Source organism: Chrysochloris asiatica, unplaced genomic scaffold, assembly GCF_000296735.1.
Source record: "Chrysochloris asiatica unplaced genomic scaffold, ChrAsi1.0 scaffold00319, whole genome shotgun sequence".
Lineage (NCBI taxonomy): Eukaryota > Metazoa > Chordata > Mammalia > Afrosoricida > Chrysochloridae > Chrysochloris > Chrysochloris asiatica.
In genome coordinates this window covers 2,613,748-2,636,604 of record NW_006408837.1, presented here as the reverse complement: position 1 = coordinate 2,636,604, position 22,857 = coordinate 2,613,748, and the positions used below count along the sequence as shown (strand labels likewise).

The 22,857-nt window shown below is 54.7% G+C and overlaps 1 protein-coding gene across 1 annotated transcript in view; it reads left to right on the top strand.

Annotated features, from left to right (window-relative positions):
- Nucleotides 1-12,963, top strand: part of HTT (huntingtin) — a 160,913-nt gene extending 147,950 nt beyond the window's left edge. The window contains exons 55-67 of the mRNA XM_006875329.1: nt 709-863; nt 1,092-1,231; nt 2,299-2,381; nt 2,867-2,997; nt 3,097-3,226; nt 4,158-4,313; nt 9,021-9,211; nt 9,626-9,740; nt 9,838-10,051; nt 10,186-10,291; nt 11,363-11,525; nt 11,908-12,068; nt 12,750-12,963. Of these exons, the coding sequence (XP_006875391.1) occupies nt 709-863; nt 1,092-1,231; nt 2,299-2,381; nt 2,867-2,997; nt 3,097-3,226; nt 4,158-4,313; nt 9,021-9,211; nt 9,626-9,740; nt 9,838-10,051; nt 10,186-10,291; nt 11,363-11,525; nt 11,908-12,068; nt 12,750-12,963 (1,959 nt within the window). The remainder of the gene's footprint in view (nt 1-708; nt 864-1,091; nt 1,232-2,298; nt 2,382-2,866; nt 2,998-3,096; nt 3,227-4,157; nt 4,314-9,020; nt 9,212-9,625; nt 9,741-9,837; nt 10,052-10,185; nt 10,292-11,362; nt 11,526-11,907; nt 12,069-12,749) is intronic.
- Nucleotides 12,964-22,857: the final 9,894 nt, after the last annotated feature.

Genomic DNA, 22,857 nt, shown 5'->3' with positions numbered 1-22,857 from the left:
CTAGGGTTCAGAGTGACCTTATGCCCAGTGGGACAGTCCACTGCCGGCCCTGTGCCTTCCTCATGAGCATTGTTGTTAGGGTTCAGAGCGACCTTATGCCCAGTGGGACGGTCCACTGCCGGCCCTGTGCCTTCCTCATGAGCATTGTTGTTTGGCTCAAGCACACTGTCCGGAGTACGGGGACGTCATGGCTGCAGAGCTTGAATGCTGATGTTCTAGTTGTTAAGTGCCCTGAAGTCGGTTCTGACCTATAGGAACCCTGTATAGAATTTCTGAGAAGTGGCTGGTGTGTTTGAACCGCTGACCTGTGGTCCAGTGCTGACCTTTTCAGTTTGAATGGGAAGTGTGAATAGCAGTTGAGGAAAGGACCCCCAACAGGTGGTCAAAGACAAGGCACCTAATGAGTGAGATTTATAGACAGCTTCTTAAGCTTTTTGTGGGGAAGAGCCCTCACGATGACCCTCAGTCTAGGGGCTAGCAGCTAGCTGGTCATAGGCGCAGCTTCTTCAGTGTCTTGTGTTTAAAGGAAACCCTGACTGCAAAGGAGCTGCTCAGCCACTGGCCCAGCAGAGCTCCCTCAGGGCATCTCAGGGGGATGCAGGCCAAGACCGTGGCCAGGGACGTGTGTCCTCTCATGGCTGATGACTTGCATCCATCCTCTCTCTCAGACGAGGCTGCGGCCCCTGACCCTGTAACGTCTCCTTCCAGGAAGACACAGAGAGGACCCAGATCAACGTGTTGGCTGTGCAGGCCATCACCTCGCTGGTGCTGAGTGCCATGAGTGTCCCCGTGGCCGGAAACCCTGCTGTGAGCTGCTTGGAGCAGCAGCCCCGGAACAAGCCACTGAAAGCTCTGGACACCAGGTCTGCCTGCAGGGAAGGAGAGACGCTGAGAAGGCGGAGCTCCCCATGTCCCCAGCAGTGAAGCAGCGCCTGCTGACAGGATGCCAGGCAACCTGGAGCTGCTGGCTGAGTGTAGAGGAGCGGGCAGGGTCCAGCAGGTGCCCCGTAGTCTCTGGGCCCAGCTCAGGGAGCCCTGATATAGGGGTTCACAGGAAGCAAGCTGATGTTAACCTTTGTTCTGCATTTCAGGTTTGGGAGGAAGTTGAGCGTCATCAGAGGAATTGTCGAGCAGGAAGTTCAAGCCATGGTTTCCAAGAGAGAGAATATCGCCACGCATCATTCGTACCAAGCCTGGGACCCCGTCCCTTCTCTGTCTCCAGCTACTACAGGTACCTCTGAGGAGGAAGAGGCCTGTGTCCCCGGGCTGAGACAGACCATACTGTGCATGTGGAACACACCGGTTAGGCAGGAAGCCTCACGTGTGGCTGTGTTCTCTGTACATGGGTCCCCGTCACAGATAGAAGCCTCACTTAGGGCTGGTGTGTTAACTGTCATAGGGACACTTGAAGTTAGGGAGAAGAATTCTCAGAGGCTGCACGAGGTCTTTCAGCCTGAACGGGCCCCTCCTGTCCGGCTCTGGGGCTTATAGAACAAGGTCCATGCAGCAGCACCCACCCCAGCCTGGCCGCTCCTGCAGCTGCCCTGTGGACACATGACCCTGCCTTAAAAGAAATGCAACTTTTGGAGTTTGGGTTTTTTCCATAATGTCCGTGTCCTTTGTTGAAACAATGGCATTTCACAGAGAGCCTCTGTGAGTCCCTGGGTGTCCGGAAGCTGTCAGCTCTCGTGGAGGCGATGAGGGCACGAGGTGGAGTGGCTGTCCTCAGCCCTCAGGAGCCCTCAGCTAACAGCAGGGGAGACAGGCACAGCTAGCTTTCATGGGAGTGGGATGTGCCAAGCCCCCTCCAAACCACCCTCCCAGCCCTGAGGAGAGCAGACGCCTCAGGGCAGGGAGTCTTGGGAGCCTCCTGGGCGTTTCCTCTGGAATCTCGGAGGCTCTGTTGTTTCTGGGCAAGGTTGGGGCAGCTCGGGGAATGGGAGAGGGCTGGGGGGGAGGCAGGATGTGCAGGAGAAGGTGGGTGTCCAGCGTTGGGAAACGGTGGGCAGAGCTGCCAAGTGATCCTCATTGGGTCTGTGGTTGGGGCTGCACATCGAACGCCCACTCAGACTCTGTGATCTTGGTCAGTCAGCCCCATCCCCAGAGTCGGAGGCTGAAGGACGAGCCAAGAGAAAAACGATGGTCACACAGACCAGTCAGCGTAGCAGGTTCTGAAGTGGACAGAAAGGCCTGGAAGCTGGGCAGGCTCTCTGCACAGGGTGCCAGAGGCCGAGGCAGAGCAGCTGGGCGGAGGGGCCGCAGAGGGAACCCCAGCCTCAAGGTGTCCTTGCTTTGCAGGTGCCCTCATCAGCCACGAGAAGCTTCTACTACAGACCAACCCCGAGCGGGAGCTGGGGAACATGAGCTATAAGCTCGGCCAGGTTGGTTTCCACCGGCTTCTCTGCCCACTGCCTTGTCCTCACTCGACGTGTGTAAGGTCCAGGAGAGAGACGGCCAGGGGAGCAGTTCACACGGTCAGGACGGCCAGGACCCCTGGCTCCAGCAGGCCCAGCTCAGAGCAGCACAGCCGTGTGGACAGTGATTGTGAGCGGGACCTCTTCATGGCAGGAGCGAGGCAGGCAGGTTGCAGACGAACAGGGCAGCCTCAGACATCTCTTGGCTGACAGGCAGGGACATACATTCATCATCCAAGGTCGGTGGTTCAAAATCGCCAGCCGCACCTCAGAAACCCTATGCAGGGCCACTCTGGGTCGGAATAGACCACACGGCACTTCACAGTGACAACAACAACCACAACCAGTGTCAGGCCAGTCCCCACGGTGACTCAGGACAGTCTGCCCGCCCCTCAGCCACGGCGCGTTCCCCGTGCTCTTGTGCTGGCCTGAACGTCCTGTTCCTTCCGCAGGTCTCCATACACTCTGTGTGGCTGGGGAACCACATCACACCGCTGCGCGAAGAGGAGTGGGACGAGGAGGAGGAGGAGGAGGCCGACGCGCCCGCCCCTTCCTCACCACCCACGTCGCCTGCCAACTCCAGGTTCCCCATTTGCCTCTTTAAGATGTTTTGAAGCAATTTGAGGTTACTCATTAGTCATTGGACTTATTGGGGGTTGTCTTTATTATATTCTCTTTGCAGGAAACACCGGGCCGGAGTGGACATCCATTCCTGCTCACAGTTTTTGTTAGAATTGTACAGTCGCTGGATCCTCCCATCCAGTTCAGCCCGGAGGACTCCTGTCATTCTGATCAGTGAAGTGGTTCGATCTGTGAGTCTACAGCTTGTGATTGGCTAACCAGGCGCGTGCAAGCACGCATACCCAACCCAGCCACAACTTAGATGGTGTATACCAAAGCACCAAAGCCTTTGCCATCGAGTCCACCGTAACTTCTAGTGGTGTAGGGCTGAGTGCACCTGCCCCAGACGGCTCCCCCAGCTGTCAGCTGTACAGCAGCAGATGGCCTCATCTCACTCCCGCAGAATGGCTGGTGAGCTCGTTAGCAGCTGAGCACTTAACCACCATGCCACCAGGGCTCCTTTTTGTACGTATGTGTCACCCAGAGGTCTCCCAGGCGGCAAAGCTTATGGGAGCAGAGCTTTCGTTTCCTGTGAAGCTTTGTTGGGTTCTAACGGCAACTTTTCAGCCAGCAGCTGAGCACTTGCCCTCTGCGCCAGCAGGGGTCACCTGGAGTTGCTCTTAGCACCTTTTCACACTGGGGAAGGACACAGCGCTGCTGCCCGGGGCTCTGAGTCTGCATTCCAGCAGCAATGCCGTGAGGTGTCAGACCACCGGGGTGGTTCTACAGGCCTGCTTCCCGCATCTATGCCTCCTCACCAGGGCCGGGCACGCACAGTCCCAGGGCCACAAACCCGCGCAGTAGCACTGATGTAGAGCAGTTGGCACATGCTTTCTGATCCCGGGATTCCTTTCTTTTCCTAAAGTCAGTGAGGAGTGCAAAGGGCACTTGATGGGGGATAGATTACAAACAGAAACAGTCTGGCACAGTGCAGTCTGTTTTTCTCACGTCACTCTCGCAGGTGTCAGAGTAAAGCTGGACTCACCCAGGTTTCACTAACTGATTGTTTTCAGAAGCCGATTATCAAGACACCTCTGGGTGGACTCAAACCCGCGGCCCTCCAGCTAGCAGCATGGTGGGCAGTACCGCTCGCATTCCTCACAGCACGTTTTGTGTCTGCAGCTTCTCGTGGTCTCGGATTTGTTCACTGAGCGCAGCCAGTTTGAGATGATGTACTCCACGCTGACCCAGCTGCGGAGGGTGCATCCTTCCGAAGACGAAATTCTCATTCAGTACCTGGTGCCAGCCACGTGTAAAGCAGCCGCTGTACTGGGCATGGTAAGCCCTCCGGTTGGCGCCTGATGTTGAGAGAATGTTCCGGTGGGACCCAGCCCCTGGAAGTCCATCCTGAGCAGCTTCCATAGCCCACGTGAGCTGGCAGGACCGAGGGGCTGGGGAGGAGACCACTCATGTCATCTGTCCACAATCCACCGGCAGGACTGAGGGGCTGGGGAGACCACTCATGTCATCTGTCCACAGTCCACCGGCAGGACTGAGGGGCTGGGGAGGAGACCACTCATGTCATCTGTCCACAGTCCACCAGCAGGACCAAGGGGCTGGGGAGGAGACCACTCATGCCGTCTGTCCACAGTCCACCGGCAGCCCTGAGGGGCTGGGGAGGAGACCACTCATGTCATCTGTCCACAATCCACTGGCAGTGGCGTGTTAAGACATTAGTCCTGGGGCTCTTGGACCCTTCCTCCTATGTGAACACAAGACTGCGGCTCTCTGACCCGGCCTCCCTGGGGCACCTCAGGGCCCTGTGTGTCTCTGCGGGCCTGCCTCCCGGGAGTGCCTGTCTCCCTGCTCTCTCTGGAGACCGTAGTCACCCCTCAGCCTAAGACTCGGCTGCCTCCTGCTGAGTCCCCCTGTCCTACCTCTGAGTCTGTTAGCATCTAACCTGCAAGCACTGGACCTGTTCTGAGGTATTCTTAGAATACCACCGAGTTAGAGTTCTGGCTTTGTTTTTTGTTTTTCACTTTTGCTAAATTTTGTGACTTGAGTGAAGGTTTACAGACAAGATCAGCAAACCCCACTCTTTGTGTCATTTCAATGATAGCGTGCCTTACATGCAGCAGCAGTGGTCCCGCTCCTCCTTGGGGGGTCCTCCCCAGCTCTTCTCAACTGTGTTCTTAGGAAAACGGTGCCCTTTTTATTGTAAATGATTGACCGTTCCACGGTGAGCAGACCTCGCTAGTGTTATTGCCCCTCTATATATACCTTCAACCACCACCACCATGTGTATGTAAGGAGCTCTGGTAGCATAGTGGTAACAAATCAGGCTGTGAGCCTCAGGGTCAGCAGTTCAAAACTACCAGCTGTTCCGCAGGAGAAAGATGAGGCTTTCTGCTCCCGTAAAGATTTACAGCCTCAGAAACCCTGTACAGGGTCGCAATGAGTCGGAACCGACTCCACGGCACATAACAACAACAGCAACAAACCATGTATATACCTATCTACTACTTGGCTGAAAGTTGGCCCACTAAAGTAAGTTCCTGGTGTGGTGCTATAGGATAAGCACTGGACTGCTAATCACAGGGTTGGTGCTTCTATACAGGGTCACTGTGAGTCAGAACTGACTTGCTGGTATTCAACAATAGGGCGAGTTCCTTTCCAGACCTGAAGGGCAGTCGAGGGCCAGAGTCTCAGCTTCCTCCAGTCTTTCTGACCAGTAAGACTGGTTTGTTTTTTAATTTTTTTGAATTTTGAGTTTTGTTCCACATTTTCTACCCCTGTATCCAGAACCCTAGAATGTGATCCCTTTCAGAGCACTTGGCAGTGGTGGTCGGCCACCGTCCAGTTCTTCAGATCTCAGCGTCGTGGAGACTGATAGTCACATGACCTGCTCGTCCACTGGACTAACGGATTCCAAGTCTCTTTAGTTCTGACCCCTCTTTTTTCTTACGCACATGGAGGGACCAATAGCTGCACCTTAGACAGCTGCTCGTGGGCTTTCAAGATCCCAGACACTACTCCCCCAAACAGGATGTACACCATCATCTTTGTGGACTGTTTTACCATCTGAGCGTAGTGTCCCCTGAGACAGCGGTCCTGAGCCCCTGGGCCCAGCAGCTCATTGCCTTCAGACGATGTTTGAGAGCATCTAGGAGGTTTTCATCATTTTACTTGGCTGTGTGCCCCACCACATTCGTAGTTGTATTTGCAAGAAAGGTAAATGCTCATGTACAAAAAGATCCTGCCCCTTACCCATTTAGACTAGGCTGTGTCTCAGTCCATGTATCTACACACAGGGCACTGTTCCACGGCTGTATATATCACTATTTACCTCTACCCCCTTTAGCCTGTGAATACTTCCCTGTGTCTTCATCATTCTTCTACCATCTACCACCACCCTGGGCGTTACCCTCCTCTTTCTTGTATATTGCCTACCTGTCATCTGAGCTAACACTTGTTTAGCCTCGAACCAGTGAATTACTTTCCCCTCCCTGCCAGCCCTGGTAACCATCAAAGAATGTTTCTTTTAGTATGAAAACCTTTTTATGTGCTTTTACAATAGTGGTCTCATACAATACTTGTCCTTTTACGATTGACTAATTTCACTCAGCCTAATGTTCATCCATTGTTAGGAGGGGATTTGCAGATTCATCATTATTCTTCAAGGTAGCATAGTATTCCATTGTGTGTATGTACCACAGTTTGTTTATCCATTCTTCCGTTGATGGGCACTCAGGCGGTCTCCATCTTTTTGCTGCTGTGAAGAGTGCTGTATTGAACATTGGTGTGCATAGATCTAATAGTGTCCTGGCTCGTATTTCTTGTGGATGTATGCTGAGTAGAGGATTTGCTGGGTTATAAGGTATTTCTATTTCCGACTTTCTGAGGAAGCACCGTATCATTTTCCAGAGTGGTTGGACAGTCCCACCAGCGGTGTAGGAGGGTCCCAGTCTCTCCAGTATTTGTTGTTTTCTGGTTTTTTGAACCTCGCTGTTCATGCTGGTGTGAGATGGGTAATATCTCTTTGTTTTGGTTTACATCTCTAATGGCTAATGTAGTGTAGTGATTATGAGTCGGGCTGCTAACCTCAAGGTCAGCAGTTCGAAACTACCAGCTGTTCCACAGGAGAAAGATGGGACTTTCTGGTCCCATAAAGCCTCGGAAATCCTATCCTGTACAGGGTCGCTGTGAGTCGGAACTGACTCCACGGCACGCCACTACCCACCACCCACCCACCCCCCACCTACAGAGTGGCGCTGTAGGATAAGCACTTGACCATAAGTTCAGTTTGCACTGCAGGTTGGTAGTTGAAACTCACCAGCAGCTCCTCGGAGAACCTCTACAGGGTCGCTGTGGGTCAGAACTGACTGGACAGCACTTAACAACCGCAGTGACTAATGAGTGTGAGCACTTCTTCATATGCTTGTTGGCTGCCTGAATGTCCTCCTTGGGAAATGTTTGTTCATGTCCTGTGTCCATTTTCTAATGGGTTAGTATTCAGAGTCCTGGTGTGGCGCTGTGGGTTAATGCACTGGATTGCAAAGTCGTTTGAACTGCAAGGTTAATGGTTCAAGCTCACCAGTTGCTCCTTGGAAACCCTATACGGACAGGGTCACTATGGGCGAGAATCGAGTCGACAGTGTCAAGTTAGTATCCTGTAAATGTCCATCCTGTGTACCTGTGAGTTCTGCCTGTTACTGAGAGCACAGTGAGGAGCCTCGCTCGGCTTGGCTTGACTACACACCGTCCGTCCTCGTCCGATTTGCTCTGGGGCATGCAGCCTCAGTCCAGTAGTGTGTGGCATTTTCATGCTCAGATGAGCCCTGGAACCTTTTCTTGAGAGCGACAGACATGACTGTGCTCATACACCCTCATGCTACCAGGGACCAGAGGTTCCGGCCCCAGCACCTCCTGAGCTCCCTGCTCTCTGACTGGAGCCCTAGTCCCTGCAGCTAACACCTGAGCACATCGTCCGCCTGCCCTTGTCACCCTCCTGCAGTCTGATGGAGGGGAGGCCCGCTTGTTCCGAGTCACCGGGGCAGCTCCCTGGGCCATCTGTCAGGGTCTTTCTCACTGTCAGCCCCCTGTTCCCGTGCTCTATGGTGCCTCTGTGCTCAGTGAGCCCCCGTGTCCAGGCAGGTATTGTCCTCCATGGGTGGCCCTGGCCCTGGAGCCACGTTGGGGACATCTGAGAGGCCCAGGGGGCAGGAACAATGTGAGTGCTACTTTTCCTTCTGTGGACACTGCTCTTCAAAAGTGGGCTCCCGGGCTGCTCTGAGACTCTGAAAGCAGAGGGTCCTTTTATCTGTGTGGGGAGTGGTAGCTGCAGGGAGAAACTGTAATTGGGTTTTTGTGCTCAGGCCCAGACCCCCTTAGGCAAATGGTGCACTGTCTGATCACAGACATCCTAATCATGAAAGATGGGCGCCCGAGGCGAGATGGCGCCTGGCACCGACTCCCAGGGTGCACACGGTCCAGCAGTGCTTGTTGGCACAGGGGCCGTTGTGGCAGAGGAGGAGGAGGGGAGCGGGCCTCAGCCTGAGCCAGTGGGGCTGCAGGATCCTGCACACAGGGTCTGGTGGCCTGGCAGCTTCTCGCAACTGGTGGTCGTGGGCTGGGTGGTCTGCACACTCGCTTGGCTCCTGTGTGTGCCCCCTGAAGCCCTGCTCTTCACCATGGAAAGAGTCATGTTTCTTAAGTGAAGAAATGGGGTAGACCATGTTCAGGTTTCCGGTCCATCAGTTAGGATGCTGACTGCTGCAGAAGCCGCTGTGTGGTCTTAGTATCGGGTGGTCAGGTCCAGGAGGAGGACTGCTCTACGTGGCTTCTCACGGCTGAGCTGTTACAGCCACAGGGCCCAGAGCAAGACGAGCTCCTGAAACAGGCACCAGGGTGGGGGCTGGGGTGCCTCTCTCTGTGGGCTCAGCATAGCCAGGAGGGCAGCAGGGGCAGATGGGTCAGCAGCACAGGGTTGGCATGGGCAGAGGGCACTGTCCAACGCAGCTGAGTCTTGGTTGTGTGGCTCCCTAGGACAAGGCCGTGGCCGAACCGGTCAGCCGCCTGTTGGAGAGCGCACTGCGGAGCAGCCACCTGCCCAGCCGCATTGGGGCGCTGCACGGCGTGCTCTATGTGCTCGAGTGTGACCTGCTGGACGATACGGCCAAGCAGCTCGTCCCCGTCGTCACTGACTACCTGCTCACCCACCTCAAGGGGCTCGCCCAGTGAGTGCACTGGGGCCCAGCACGGAGGTTGGGGGGCAAGGCCGTCCCTGTACTCCATCACGCCCCCTCTGGTGGCTCTCACTGCACCTCCTTTGGGCACGTGTGTCCTCAGCACCCCAGGGCCTCTGTGCTGGCAGCAATACCTCCCTCATAAAGCACAGCTGACACAAGGCCCTGGCCCTTGCTATGTCGTCCAGGTCATTCCAGGCCCCGTGGCCCCTCCCAGTGCCCAACCTGCTGACTCCCTGCAGCCCGGGGAAAGGCAGGAAGGCCGGCAGTATTAGGACAGGGGCAGGGCCGTCCAGTGGTGGACGTCCTGGATGTCCAGGACACGGGGCATGACTCTCAGAATATGGTGGGGGGGAGTGTTGGACAAGAGGTGTGCCCACCTGGAACCAGCTCCCTGTATTCCAGCTGCGTGAACGTCCACAGCCAGCAGCACGTGCTGCTGCTATGCGCCACCGCCTTCTACCTGATGGAGAACTATCCGCTGGACGTGGGGCCCGAGTTCTCTGCCTCCATTATCCAGGTGAGCTCCAGGCAGGCAGCGCACCGTCCTTGTCCCCGGGGACTCTGGCTGCAAGGAGACCACGGAACATGCAGAGGCCTCTCTCTCCTCTGTGCAGATGTGTGGCGTGATGCTTTCAGGGAGCGAGGAAGCCACCCCTTCGGCCGTGTTCCACTGTGTCCTGCGTGGTCTGGAGCGCTTGCTCCTATCAGAGCAGCTGTCGCGGCTGGACGCCGAGGCCCTGGTCAAGCTGAGTGTTGACCGCGTCAATGTGCACAGCCCACACCGCGCCATGGCCGCCCTGGGCCTGATGCTCACCTGCATGTACACAGGTGTGTGGACAAGTGGACACCCTGCCTGTTGTAGGGAGGAGACCCAGTGCGTCTCTAGAGTACGAGTCGGGGTTGGGGCTCAGGCCCTGTGTGTCACGGGGTCACAGGGTGGGTGACAGCAGGCTGTCTTCCAGGGAAGGAGAAGATGAGTCCCGGGAGAACAGTAACCCCTGCCCCCACTGCCCCGGACAGTGAGTCGGTGATCGTCGCTATGGAACGGGTGTCTGTTCTCTTTGACAGGTAAGAGGTGACACTTGTCACCCCGCCCTTCACGGTCCTGGAGTTTCAGGGACCAAGGCCCTGTGGCTCCCTGTTTGGGGTCCCCACTCGGGGCTCCATGCCACTGGCAGCTTCAACTCCAGGACATCCCGGGTGCTCAGCACCTCCTGTGACCGGAAGGCGGGGTTCTTTGTTCTGGGGACATGTATCAGAGCCATAATTGCTGTCCCCACCCCTGACCATGGAAGGACACTCAGCAGGACCTGCAGCCATGCACTCCGGGGACATTTGGTCAGAGGTTCAGTTCCCAGGCTCGCCGCGTTATCCCGACTTACAGTCAGTGTGGTGTGGGCCACAGGCCAGACTCGGGCTCACGGAGACAAGGTTCCACCTCTGCCATCACTGAGGCTGCCGGGTGTGCTGGGCAGGCAGCTTCCATGTTGGACAATGAGCAAGGACAGTCCCTCTTCCCTGTCCCCCACCCCTACCCCCCATGTGTGCTCACCAAGCTCCTCTAACACATGGGAGCCAAGGCCAGAGGCCACAAGACCAGGTCTCTGCCTCCAGGAGCTTGGCGCTCATGGCCAGAGGACATTTCCAATGAGCAGCACCCAGGAAGAACCTCGTAACAGGACAGCTGTCTGCTCTTGGCTCAGAGGGTGCTCTCCTGAGGACACTTTATGGCCTGTGAGGGTGGAGTCCACGTGCCTCCATGTGGATGCCAGCTCATCCGAGAAGAAGAGGCCTGCTGGGCAGGAGGGCTCCGGGCAGTGGGACACCCTCTGTGGGAACGTTCCCGGCTCTTCACACAGAGACTCAGTACGAGGGGGAGGGGGTGTAATCTTTTCTCCCTCACCATCACCCAGATGGCTTTGTGCCTGCTACCTCACGTGACCTCACAGCCCCTTCTTAGTTCCCAGTTTACATACAGAGTCACCTGCAGAGGAGGTCAAGGGCACATCCTAGCCCAGGCTCCAGGTCAGCCTGCTGGTTCTGGGGTCCAGCTTTGTGCCCAGGTCAGCAGCAGAGCTCCTCTGGGGAAGACGGAGCTGGGAGTCAAGGTGCGGCCCTCACTGCTCCCTCCTCCCCCAGGATCCGGAAAGGGTTTCCTTGTGAGGCCAGAGTGGTGGCCCGGATTCTCCCCCAGTTTCTAGACGACTTCTTCCCACCCCAGGACGTCATGAACAAGGTCATCGGGGAGTTCCTGTCTAACCAGCAACCATATCCCCAGTTCATGGCCACGGTCGTGTACAAGGTGACAGGCACCACTGCATACCAGGATGGGGTGAAGGGAGGCTCCCCTGGAGATGTGGTCCAACTCTGGCCTTGTCACACTGTTGGGCCTCATGATGTGAGGGTCGTGGCCCCTGTAGAACTAGACATGGGGACTGCCTCAGCTCTGTCCTCCGCAGGCCCTGCGTTCCCCGCTGCCCAACCCACAGCCGGAGTCTCCGTCCATCCCCTCCTATGTGTACCCCCACATCCCGTCCCGCGTTTCCCCTAAACCCTGCCCGCTGCTGGCCCTGCAGCTCCCCACCAGCTCCCCCCGTGGCTCTGTGCTCCCTCCGCCATCCTGCGTCTCCATGGCCCTGTACTCCGTCCTCCTACATCTCTGCAGCCCGTCTCCATCTCTCCAGGTGTTTCAGACACTGCACAGCACAGGACAGTCATCCATGGTGCGTGACTGGGTGATGCTCTCGCTCTCCAACTTCACGCAGCGGACGCCTGTGGCCATGGCCATGTGGAGCCTCTCTTGCTTCTTCGTCAGCGCTTCCACCAGCCCCTGGGTGTCAGCAGTGTATCCTTGACTGGGGCCCGGGACCCTGCTTTCTGACAGCTCCCATCTTTCCCCGGCAGCACAGTGCTGTGTACCCCAGCCCTGTAGAGCACACACTACGTACCTTTGTCTGAGAGCGCACACGCTGGCACGGTGCTATGTACCTCAGCCCAAGGGACGTGTACCAGCATGAGGCCGTTCACCTCTGCCTGAGAGCACCCATGCTAGCCAACTAAAGCCAGGTGTGACCCTGTCACCCTCTGGGAACACCCTGAGCCTCCTGTCCTCCGTCCACAGCAGGGAACACCCAGGGACTGCTGCTCATTACTCTGTCAGATGCGGTCCCGCCCCTAAAGCGCTGTCTGCCAGCATTCCCCCTTGGCAGCTTGGCCCCAACACACCACAGAGCCTTAGAGCAGGCGGCTGTCCCAGTGGTGACAGGGCCTCGCCCAGCGTGTGGGCCTGGACTGGTGGGTGGGCACGGGCTCACTGGCAGAGCAGGAGCAGCCGCCGCTGTGCTTGCTGCCGGGAGCCTGGCCTGGCCTGGTAAGTACAAGGCGGCGCAGCCCTGTGCCCGGCCTCGGGAAAACCATGGACTGCAGCTGTTGTGCTGGTGGGGGCCAGCGGGGCTGTCAGGAGCTGTGGACGGGTGCTGGCGGGCGGGACAGGAGCACTGCCCACCTGTTCCTTAACTTCTCGAAGTCTTCCACACGTCATCAGCAGGATGGGCAAGCTGGAGCCGCTGGACGTGAACCTCTTCTGCCTGGTTGCCACAGACTTTTACCGACACCAGATAGAGGAGGAGCTCGACCGCAGGGCCTTCCAGTCAGTGTTCGAGGTGGTGGCGGCCCCCGGAAGCCCGTACCACCGGCTGCTGACGTGTCTGCGGAATGTCCACCAGGGCACCACAGGCTGAGGCTGGGGAGCGGGCAGTGAGGAAGGGCGGACGTTCAGGGCGGGCTTCTGCCCTGCCGGCATGTGGGGCCAGGCGGCCACTGTCCTCTGCGGTGAGGGGACCGAGCAGGGAATGTACGCAGACAGGCGGGGTGGAGCCGAGCGGGAGCAGCCATGCGTTCTGCTAACCCTCCACACTCTAGCTAGCCTCCTCCTCGCGTCAGCCTGACCAGGAGCCAGGCCACAGGCGGCCATTCACCCTGGCAGCTGTCCCTTGGGTGGGAGTTGGTGTCATTGGGCTTGGAGGGTGCTCCCGCAGCGAAATACAGGCGGCTTGGGTCTCCAGACTCGTGCACTCCAGGGGGATGGGCGGCGGGTAGTGGACACCCAGCGCCATTCCCCCTTTTCTCTTTCTTCTCAGGATTTGAAGTTTAATTCTATCAGTAAAGAGATGGATTTTAATGTAACTGTTTCTATGTCCACGTTAAGCCGTGTGACTTGGGGGACAGGGCTGCATGTGGCACACCGACACTTTGTCCCTCTGGTCTGCCAGCGCCTCTTCACGACACCCCGAACGTGCCCCTTTCTATGTATTGTGCAGAGTTTGGGTCAGAGAGTGGTTAGGACCTGGACACTGCCCAGGAACTCCCCGTGTGGAGTGAGCCCCTGAGCGGCTTTACTGGCCACGCGGTATCACTGCCTGTCCCCTCCTTCCTACACAGTGGTGCCCAACCCAGCCATGTTTTGTCAGAACTCCTCTGGGTCGAGAACACATGGGCATCTGGACGGCTATTAGGGGCAGAGCCCACTCCTCTCAGCCCTTCCCGCCAACGTCAGCAGGAGCGCCAAGACTGCATGGTCAGGTGGGACAGGATGAAGGGACAGTGTGACAGGTCCCCAGAAAGGTCTTGGCTCCTGCTATCCGTCCTAGGCCAGAGATGACCGCCGGGTGGAATTGGTGCGGGGCCTCGGCAGCCTGTAGTTGGCTCTGTTCTGCTCAGCTCAGCAGGTGCAGCGGTGGTTTGGGCATTCCAGGTGGTGAGCAGCTTGTTTCCTGGGTGTGAAAGAGAAGAGGGTTGGGCTGTGTCCAGATCACACTCCCAGTTCCCTGGAGTCTCTAAGCCTAGAAGGCCATGACCGGCCACCTCCCTCAGCAGGTGTGTCCAGGGCAAGGCCTGCAGCTCCCAGGCCATGACCACAGTCAGGAGGAGCAGGGGGCGGGGGCCTTCAGTCCTGACCCAGCTGTGAGAAACTGACCCTCACCCACTCTCAGCCCAGCCTTTTCCAGCGCCCCTAGTGTGCTGTGTGTGAGACTCCCTGCCTGCCCCCAGGGTTCTGCCTCGGCTCTGAGGGAGGCATTTCCTGAGCAGATGTTCACATCTGTGAGCATTGGCACTGGGTATGAAATCTGGGACCAATCACTTTGGGATTAATATGGCTGAGCCTGATTTAGAGCCCAACCGACCTCGTCTTTGATCTAAAACCTCCCATTGTTAACAAAGGCTCTTGGCGCTGCTCTGGTGGGAGTACCAACCCAAAGCCCCACCTGTCTGCATATGAACAACCCACCCATGCAAAGTCTACATGTGAACGCGTGGAGATATTTACGGACACTCATGTGTGCATGTGTCTCTTAAGACGCAGATATGTGAGGCAAACACAAATACCCTCACAGGTTCTCCTGTAGCCGAGCTTGCTTGTCTTAGAACTGGGGTGCTGCTCAGAAGGGGCAAGGTCATCGCTCATTAAACCCCACGGGAGAAAGTCTTTCACGTTACAACCAAATGCAGAAGGGATAAAGACTGCCTCGGCTCCTTAGCAGCTTCAGACAAGCACTAGTCGTATAGTGGTTCCAATTTGTTGGGAAGAGCTTGAGTGGGATTCTCAGGGCAGTGGCCAGGTTGGTTTGATTGGGCTTCCTGCTGGTCATGGCACACTCCTGGTGTGGCACTGTAGGATCAGCACTGGGCCACGAACCACAAGGTCAGCAGTTCAGACCCACCAGCTGCTCCTTGGAAACTCTATACAGGGTCGCTGTGACTCAGAATCGACCTGACAGCACTCAGGTGACAGCGTGAGTTGGATGGAACCAGGGTAGATGTGTGTGCCTGGCCGGCTCTTCAGCTGGGCCTCCACCTGTTGGCCTGGCCGGCTATCCCAAATGGCTTTACTCAGGGTCAAGTGCCCTTCTCATTGGCTCTCACATGCTCTGTAAGTGTGGGCTTTCAGAAACAATGAGTGGAGTTGAATCTCTTTTAGACCCTCGGAACATAGCATCAAGAAGTTCCCCCATGGCCACCCCTAGCCCTGCCCCTCCCGGTGGGCTCACTTCCCATAGTAGGGTGGGAAGGGGACTCGATGGCAGAGTTGAAGTGGTGTTGGGTCTGGCTTCTTGTTTGAATTGGGCCCAGTGAACACACTTCTCAGTTTTCTGCTTTGGGGTTTATCCCTCCTGCCCTGCATTGTTTTTGTCATGGGGGCACGGAGGAACAGGCAGCCTGAGGGTACCAGCTCTGGAGAAAAGGACGCCTGTGTTCACCCATGACCATAGAACGAGCCTGGAGGCCCCAGCCACACTTCCCTGTGGGCCTGTTCATTACTAATGCCATCCAAGCAGCCAGCAGGCTCCTTCCTGCAAGGGCCTCGCGCTCTGTCCAAGTGGGGCTGTTGTCTGTAGAGGTTGCCTGCTGCCTCTGCAACCGCTGCTGGAAAGGTGGGACTGTCCATCCGCTCCAGACAGGAGAAAGGGCAGATGTGAGCGCTGGACTTTTTCTAAACTGCTGCAAACACTGTACATCTCAAAATAAACCATGCATTGCTGTCTGAGATTGGCTGTGCTCATTGGGACGGGACTGGCCTGTCCACACAGGAGGGCGGGTGTCTGCTAAGCAGCTGAGTGTTCCACAGGACACCTCACAGTGGTCTCGGGCCAACAAACACGGTGGCCAAAGCTGTCGTCTTATTGATCTTGTCACCTTATGACACACAGGCCATGGGGTTCAGCACTACCTTTCTGGGCCCTAGTTTGGCCCAGAGTGCTAGCCGGTGGTCAGGGCTGGTGCAAGGACTGGAGCCGTGTCCTCCCCAGGGTTATGGTCTGGCTGCCCCCTGCCACCCTAGGGACTGGGCTCCCACCTGGCTCTGTCTGGCTCCACAGGCCCTCCTACCCACGTTGGCCTGGGAGCTCCGTTCCCTCTGAAACACCACCTCCCACAGGAGGTCTCCATCAAACAGGGTGCCCGCTGCCCTCGGGGGCAGCTTCCCAGGCAAGGTCTGAAGTTCCGGAAAATTGCTATCACATCTGGTTTCCATCCACGGGGTCGGGGAGAGGAGTCAGCCAGGCCTGAAATCCACCAGCCAGGCAACATGTGAGTCCTTGGAACACCCTTGGTGTGAGGCTGGTGCATTGTCTGCAGGGGGCAGTGTGACCCCAGAACATGTGCTGGTCACCTGGCTGAGTGGTCAGATGGCTGGACCCTGGGGATAAATGACAGCGTGTGACTGGAGGGGTTCTGGGGACCCACAGGTTAGCTCAGTTCTCAGTCCCTGACCCCATAGCCCCCTGGCTTTCAGGCAAACTGAGTCCCCTTCCCCTTGATCTCAGCACAAGTCCAGGCCTTCTGCACCCTGGAGCCATGCTGGTATTCCGGTGTCCTGAGGGTGGCAGTGTGGCCTGCACACTAACCTGCCTCCTGCGGAGTGGCAGCCAGCCGGTCGGGTGCTGTCCCCTCACAGCTCTGCGCCTTTACTGAGTTTGGTGTCTGGCTAGGACTTGCTTCCTTCCAGAAAGTACAGGATGTTTTTCCCACATGCAACATAAATTGGGTGGAGGGGCCAGCCAAAGGGAACCAAGGATGGGTGTGTCGGGGAGGGGGTGAAGGGTGGGGTTGGGATGTACAGTGTGGAGGTGGGGTGAGGTGGGCTCAGGGTGTTGTATGGGGGTGTGGTGTGTGTAGATGTGTGCAGATGGAGATGGTGTGAGGCATGTGCGGTATGTGGGGTGGTGGATAAAGGTACGTATGGTGTGGGGGTAGGAATGAGGGATGTATGTGGCAGTATGAGGTATGAGGAAGGAGTGTGGGGTAGGGTGGGATGAGGGTGTATGATGTGGTGTGGGATGAATTGTGAGGCATAGATGACGTATGAGTGACGTGTGTGTGGAGGTGGGATGTGTTGTGGGTACAAGGATCCCACCTGTCTCCATGGACGGGGATAGATCCCGTGGGTGTGCTCAGAAGTCAGACCACCTGGAGCCCTTCTCCTGGGGGCTGTGGGGTGGGATGTGGGGTGCTCGCAGCAGAATGAGACATGCTGTGCAGGGAGATGGTGTGTGGTTCCATGGCCTCTCAGCCTGGTATCCCGCCCTCCTGTCCTGGGCTTGCCTTGTAAAGCAGTATCTGAAGCATGGGGAATAGGGAAGCTCTGAGGTTGGGACTAGAGTAGGCCCCCCTGGCTGAGGGCCACAGGTCATGGGTCTGGGCCCGGTGGCTGATCCCTGTGCACCACCAATGCCTCCTTCCCAATAGCACCCACCACCTCCTGAGCCCTCCATCCTGCCCTCCCCACCTCCATGGCTCTGGCAGCTCACAGCATCATTGAAAAACCATAGCCTTGTCCTGAGCCTTCGAACTCCATGCCTGGACCCTCCCCCTCCCACCACACCACACACCACACACCACAAGCCTCGAGGACCTCACTCCTGCTGCAAGCTCAGCTCCCAGCTGCCATCTCAGCAGGTGTGGATGGGGGCCCTGCAGTGGGTGTCTGCTTCCATGTCAGCTGAGTCCTGGACGAGGGTGTTGGACGGATCACTATTCAGAGAGGACACCAGGGCGTGGGGAGAGAGGGTCTCTCCAGGCATGGTGGCCAAGCTGTAGCCCCCTAGGACCCCTCTCTGAAGCCTCACCCACCGCTTCTCCCCACAGACAGTTCTGGAAGCCTCCCTGGTCCTCTACCTCTGATCCCACAGTGACCGAAGGTCCCTGATGGCCATGCAGCTGTGCCAAGGTATGTAGCCTCTCTCCAGCAGAGGGCAGACATGGAGCCCCTCCAGACAGGAGAAGCCAAGTGCTTGGCCCTGTCCTCCCCTCCTTGGGGGCCTAAAGTGGAGCTCTGCTTCAGAAATCACCCCAAGAGTGTCCTCTGGCCTGAAGCATAAGAATGGAGGCTGGAGGGAGGCCTTTGACCCTAAGACCCTCAGGACAACCACAGGGGAGGTGGTTATGAGGGTAGCGCCTTGTCTGACAGGCAGGGATGAGGGGTGGGACCCTGTGACTCAAGGTAAACAGGAAGGTATGGGTGGTCTCCGGGCTCTCTGGCTGTTGTCCAGGCTTAGAGCATGGACAGGCTGTCCACTGACCAGCCCTGGGATGACTTATTTTCATGGGTGTCCCAGGGTTTGCTTCCCCAAGCTGGGGACCCTGGTTGTTCACGGTTATAGGCAAGGTCAGGGCGTCTCCATCTAACCTTTCACCCAGGACAGCCTGACGGGCTCTACCCTCCCCTAAAGTCCAGCAGCAGATGCATCAGGAGCTAAGAGCCCCGTTCAGCACACCAGCACCATATTGAGCAGTTCCTAGTCATCCAACCAGATGCTTTTGTTCCACTATGTTGTTGTGAAATGCCGTCGAGTCAGTTCCAGCCATAGCAACCCTGTATAGGGTTTCCAAGGAGCGGCAAGTGGGTTTGAACCACTGACCATGTGGTTAACAGTCCAGTGCTGATCCTACACTACCACCTGGCACATGGCCACATGCTGTATTAAAACCCATGCCATGCAAATTGGTGAAATAGGAAACTCAGAACCGGTTCCTCTACCAAAATAATAGTACTGGAAGGAGCAGTTGGGATAAAATAGTTTGGAACTCTGGAACCTGATGTGACACACCAGCCGGGATGTGTCTCATGAAGGGGCAGGCCGCCCGTCCTTCCTAGGTGAGCCACATAACCTACTTAGCTCCCAGCTCCCTTAGCCCTGCTGCCGTGGTGGGATGGTAGTTGTGTTCCTGGAATGGCTGCCTGGAAGCTGGGTGGGGAATGGGGACGATGCCCTCCAAAGATTCGGGTTGGTTTGGTGCTTGGCATCTCATAGCATGGGCTTCTCTCCATGACAGCGGTGTAAAGGGGCAACCTACCTCTGTGTGTGTGTGTGTGTGTGTGTGTGTGTGTGTGTGTGCATGAAATTCATCAGGCCATGACTGCAGACACGAGCCCACATGCATTTTGAACACGCACTTTGCAAAAAATATTTTGCAAAAATCAGTAAGCAGATTGAGGACTGTGGCCTTCGTCGCCTAACAAAAGCAATTCCTGGAGAATGAGAGAAGTCGATTTCCAGAGCTGCTACTTTATAATATAATATAAACCAGTGTCTAGTTCACCACAAAATATAGCAAAACATGCAAAAGCAAAACGTGATTGGCACCATTCACTGCCATCAGGGCATTTCCAACCCCTGGCAACCATATAACAGAGTGGGATTACTAGGAGGATTCGTAAGTATTTACAGTATTGCGTTAGGCAGATCAGCTACGCAAGACCTTTTTAAAGCAGAGATGTCAGCTTAGAACTAAGGTGTGCCTGACCCAAGCCATGGTATTTTCAATAACGTCATGACAATGACTAAGGAAGACCATAGAAGAACTGATGCTTTTTAGTTACGGTGTTGGAGGAGAATTTTGAAAATACCATGGGCTACCCAAAGAACCAACAGATCTGTGTTGGAAGAAGTACAACCAGAGTGCTCCTTGGAGGCAGGGTGGCCAGACTTTATCTCTGATACTTCAGACATGTTCTCAGGAGGGACTAGTTTGTGGAGAATGACATCATGCTGGATAAAGTGAAAGGTCAATGAAAAAGAGGAGGCCCCTCCCCCCAACGGGATGGATTGGCACAGTGAAGCAGCGATGGACTGACGGCACAAGCGTAATGACGATTGTGAGGTGGGCACAGGAGTGCACAGTGTTCCATTCTGTTGTGCACTATACAGCTGTAAGTCAGAATCCACTAGACGGCACTTAACAACAACAACAACAAGGCTTCACAGAAGTAGGCTGGCACATCTGTTTCCTGCAGAGGGGTTGGTAGATTTTGCTTATCAGCTGAGCATGTAATTACACTGTGCCACTAGGGCTTTCTGCTCCTGTAAAGATTTACAGCCTCGGAAATCCTGTACAGGGTCGCTATGAGTCAGAACCGACACCACAGCACATCACCACCACTACCACTAGGGCGAATTATGGTTGGCCCTATATAGGAGAAAAAGAATTTGACAGAAACCATCTCTAAGGAAGCTATGAAATTGCTTGAAATTAGTTGTCAAAGACATTAAATCAGCTGTCTAATATATGCTTAATGAGTTAAAGGAAGCCATGAGCAAAGAGTTAAAAGACACTAGGGAATGATGCGCAAACACAAAAAGAATATCAGTAAAGAGACAGACATTATAAACAGGAACCAACAAATCCTGAAGCGCAAAAGTACAATTAGTGAGATGAGAAATTAACGAGCGATTCAACAGATTAGAGTAAGCAGAGGAAAGAATCAGTGGGCTTGAAGATAATAAAAATTATTGAGTCTGTGGAACAGGGGGAAAGAAATAAAAAAGACGAAAAATGAACAGTGCCTGAGAGGTTTGTAGGACATTATCAAGTAAACCAACATATTCATTTAAAGAGTTCCCGGAGGAGAAGAGACAAGTGAAAAGGGTAAAAATAGTTTGAAGAAAAACTGGTTGAAAACTTCTCCAATCTGAAAAAAACACACAACAACACATGAATGTACAAATCCAAGAAGCTCACCAGACTCTAAGGAGGATGCATTCAAAGGGGTCAACACAGAGACACATTGGGGCCATGTTCACTCAAACCATCAAGAGAGTCTCAAAAGCAGCAGAAGGGAAGTGAATTCTTAAAGTGCAGAAAGAAAAACATCTTCAACCACGATTCTACAGCCAGGAAAACTCTCCTTCAAGAATGAAGGGGAAATTGAGACATTCATAGATGAAGACCAACTGAGGGAGTCTGTTACTAGCAGACCTTCCCTCCAGGAAACACTAAAGGGAGTCCCTAAGACTGAAATCAGATGACACATTGCATTAGGCAAATCTGCTACATAAGACCTTTTTAAAGTGTTGAAGAGCAGAGATGTCAGCTTGAGGACTAAGGTGTGACTGACCCAAGCCATGGTATTTTTCAATAACCTCATATGCATGTGAAAGGTGGACAGTGAATAAGGAAGACCGTGAATAAGGAAGAATTGATGCTTTTGAGTTGTGGTGTTGGAGGAGAATGTTGAAAGTGCCATGGCTGCCAAAAGAACCAACGGATCTGTGTTGGAAGAAGTACAGCCAGAGTGCTCCTTAGAGGACAAGATGGCCAAACTTCATCTCTCATACTTTGGACATATTGTCAGGAGGGACCAGTCGCTGGAGAAGGATATCATGTTTGGTCAGGTGGAGGGTCAGAGAAAAAGAGGAAGAGCCCCAGTGAGATGGGTTGGCAGGGTGGCATCATCAATGCGCTCAAGTGTGGCAACAATTGTGAGGTTGGCCCAGGATCGGGCAGTGTTTCGTTTTGTTGTGCATAGGGTCACTATGAGTTGGTACCAACTCCATGGCACCTAACAACAACAACAAGATGACTGAAACAGAGACCCTAGATAGCAACTTGGAGTCCTTTTGTGGCGCTGTGGGTTAATGCGCTGGACTGCAATGTCTGTTTGAACCATAAGGTCGGTGGTTCAAGCTCACCCACCACTCCTGGGAAACCCTCTCCAGGGTCGCTGTGGGTGGAACTGACTCAATGGCACTTAACACCAACAGATACTAACTTGAAGCCATAAGGAAAAATAAGGGCACGAATAAAGGTAACACCAGACTGGATTGGTAGCCACAGGTCAGCAGTTCAAACCCACCAGCCACTCTGGGAAACCCTACATAGGGCCATTATACGTTGGAACTGACTCGATGGCACACACAATAGTGAAGGTTAACTCCGTAGATAAATCCCTCACTCATCCTGTGGTGATGTGTGTGTTGCTGTATTCTGGAAGCTATACCACCAATATTTTAAATACTTCCAGACTAGCAAGAAGGAGAGATGAACTACTCCTGAATGTTTAACCACTGAAAACCTTAGGACTAGCAGTGGAACGCTGTCAGTACCAGAATATTGAATATTGAAACATGATGAAGAGCACCAGAATACTGTCAGATACAGTGCCGGAAGATGAGCCCTCAGGTTGGAAAGCACTTAAAATATGACTGGGGAAAGCTGCCTCCTCAAAATAGAGTAGACCGTAATGGTGCAAATGGAGTAAAGCTTTGGAGAGCTTCGTTTGCCCAGGGGCACAACTCAAAATGAGAAGACACAACTATAAACCTCCATTAATAATGGGAACATGAAATGTACAAAGTATGAACCTAAGAAAATTGGAAGTTGTCGAAAATGAAATGGAACACATAAAGTTTCATATTCTAGGCATTGTTGTCCCTAAGTGTCATTGAGTCGGTTCTGATTCATACGCAGGCAATATAGGGTGTCCGACGAGCGACTGATGAGTTTGAACCATCTACCACGTGGTTCAAATGGACTCGTATTAGCCGTTATGAATCTGACAATCATGTGGTTTACTATGCTGGGAATGACAAATTGAACAGGAATAGTATCACATTCATCATCAAAAAGAACATTTCAAAATCTGTCTTGAAGTATAATGACAGACATGTGACAGGGTTTTATCCTTATCACTGGGGTGCTGTGGGCTAATGCACTGGACTGCGAAGTCAGTTTGAGTTGGGATATTTCCAAGGTCAAGTTTTGGCTCTCATGGGCTTGTTTTCATTTTCTTCAGTTTCAGCCTGAACTTGCACATCCAAGTCAGTTTGAACTGTAAGTTGGTAATTCAAGCTTACCAG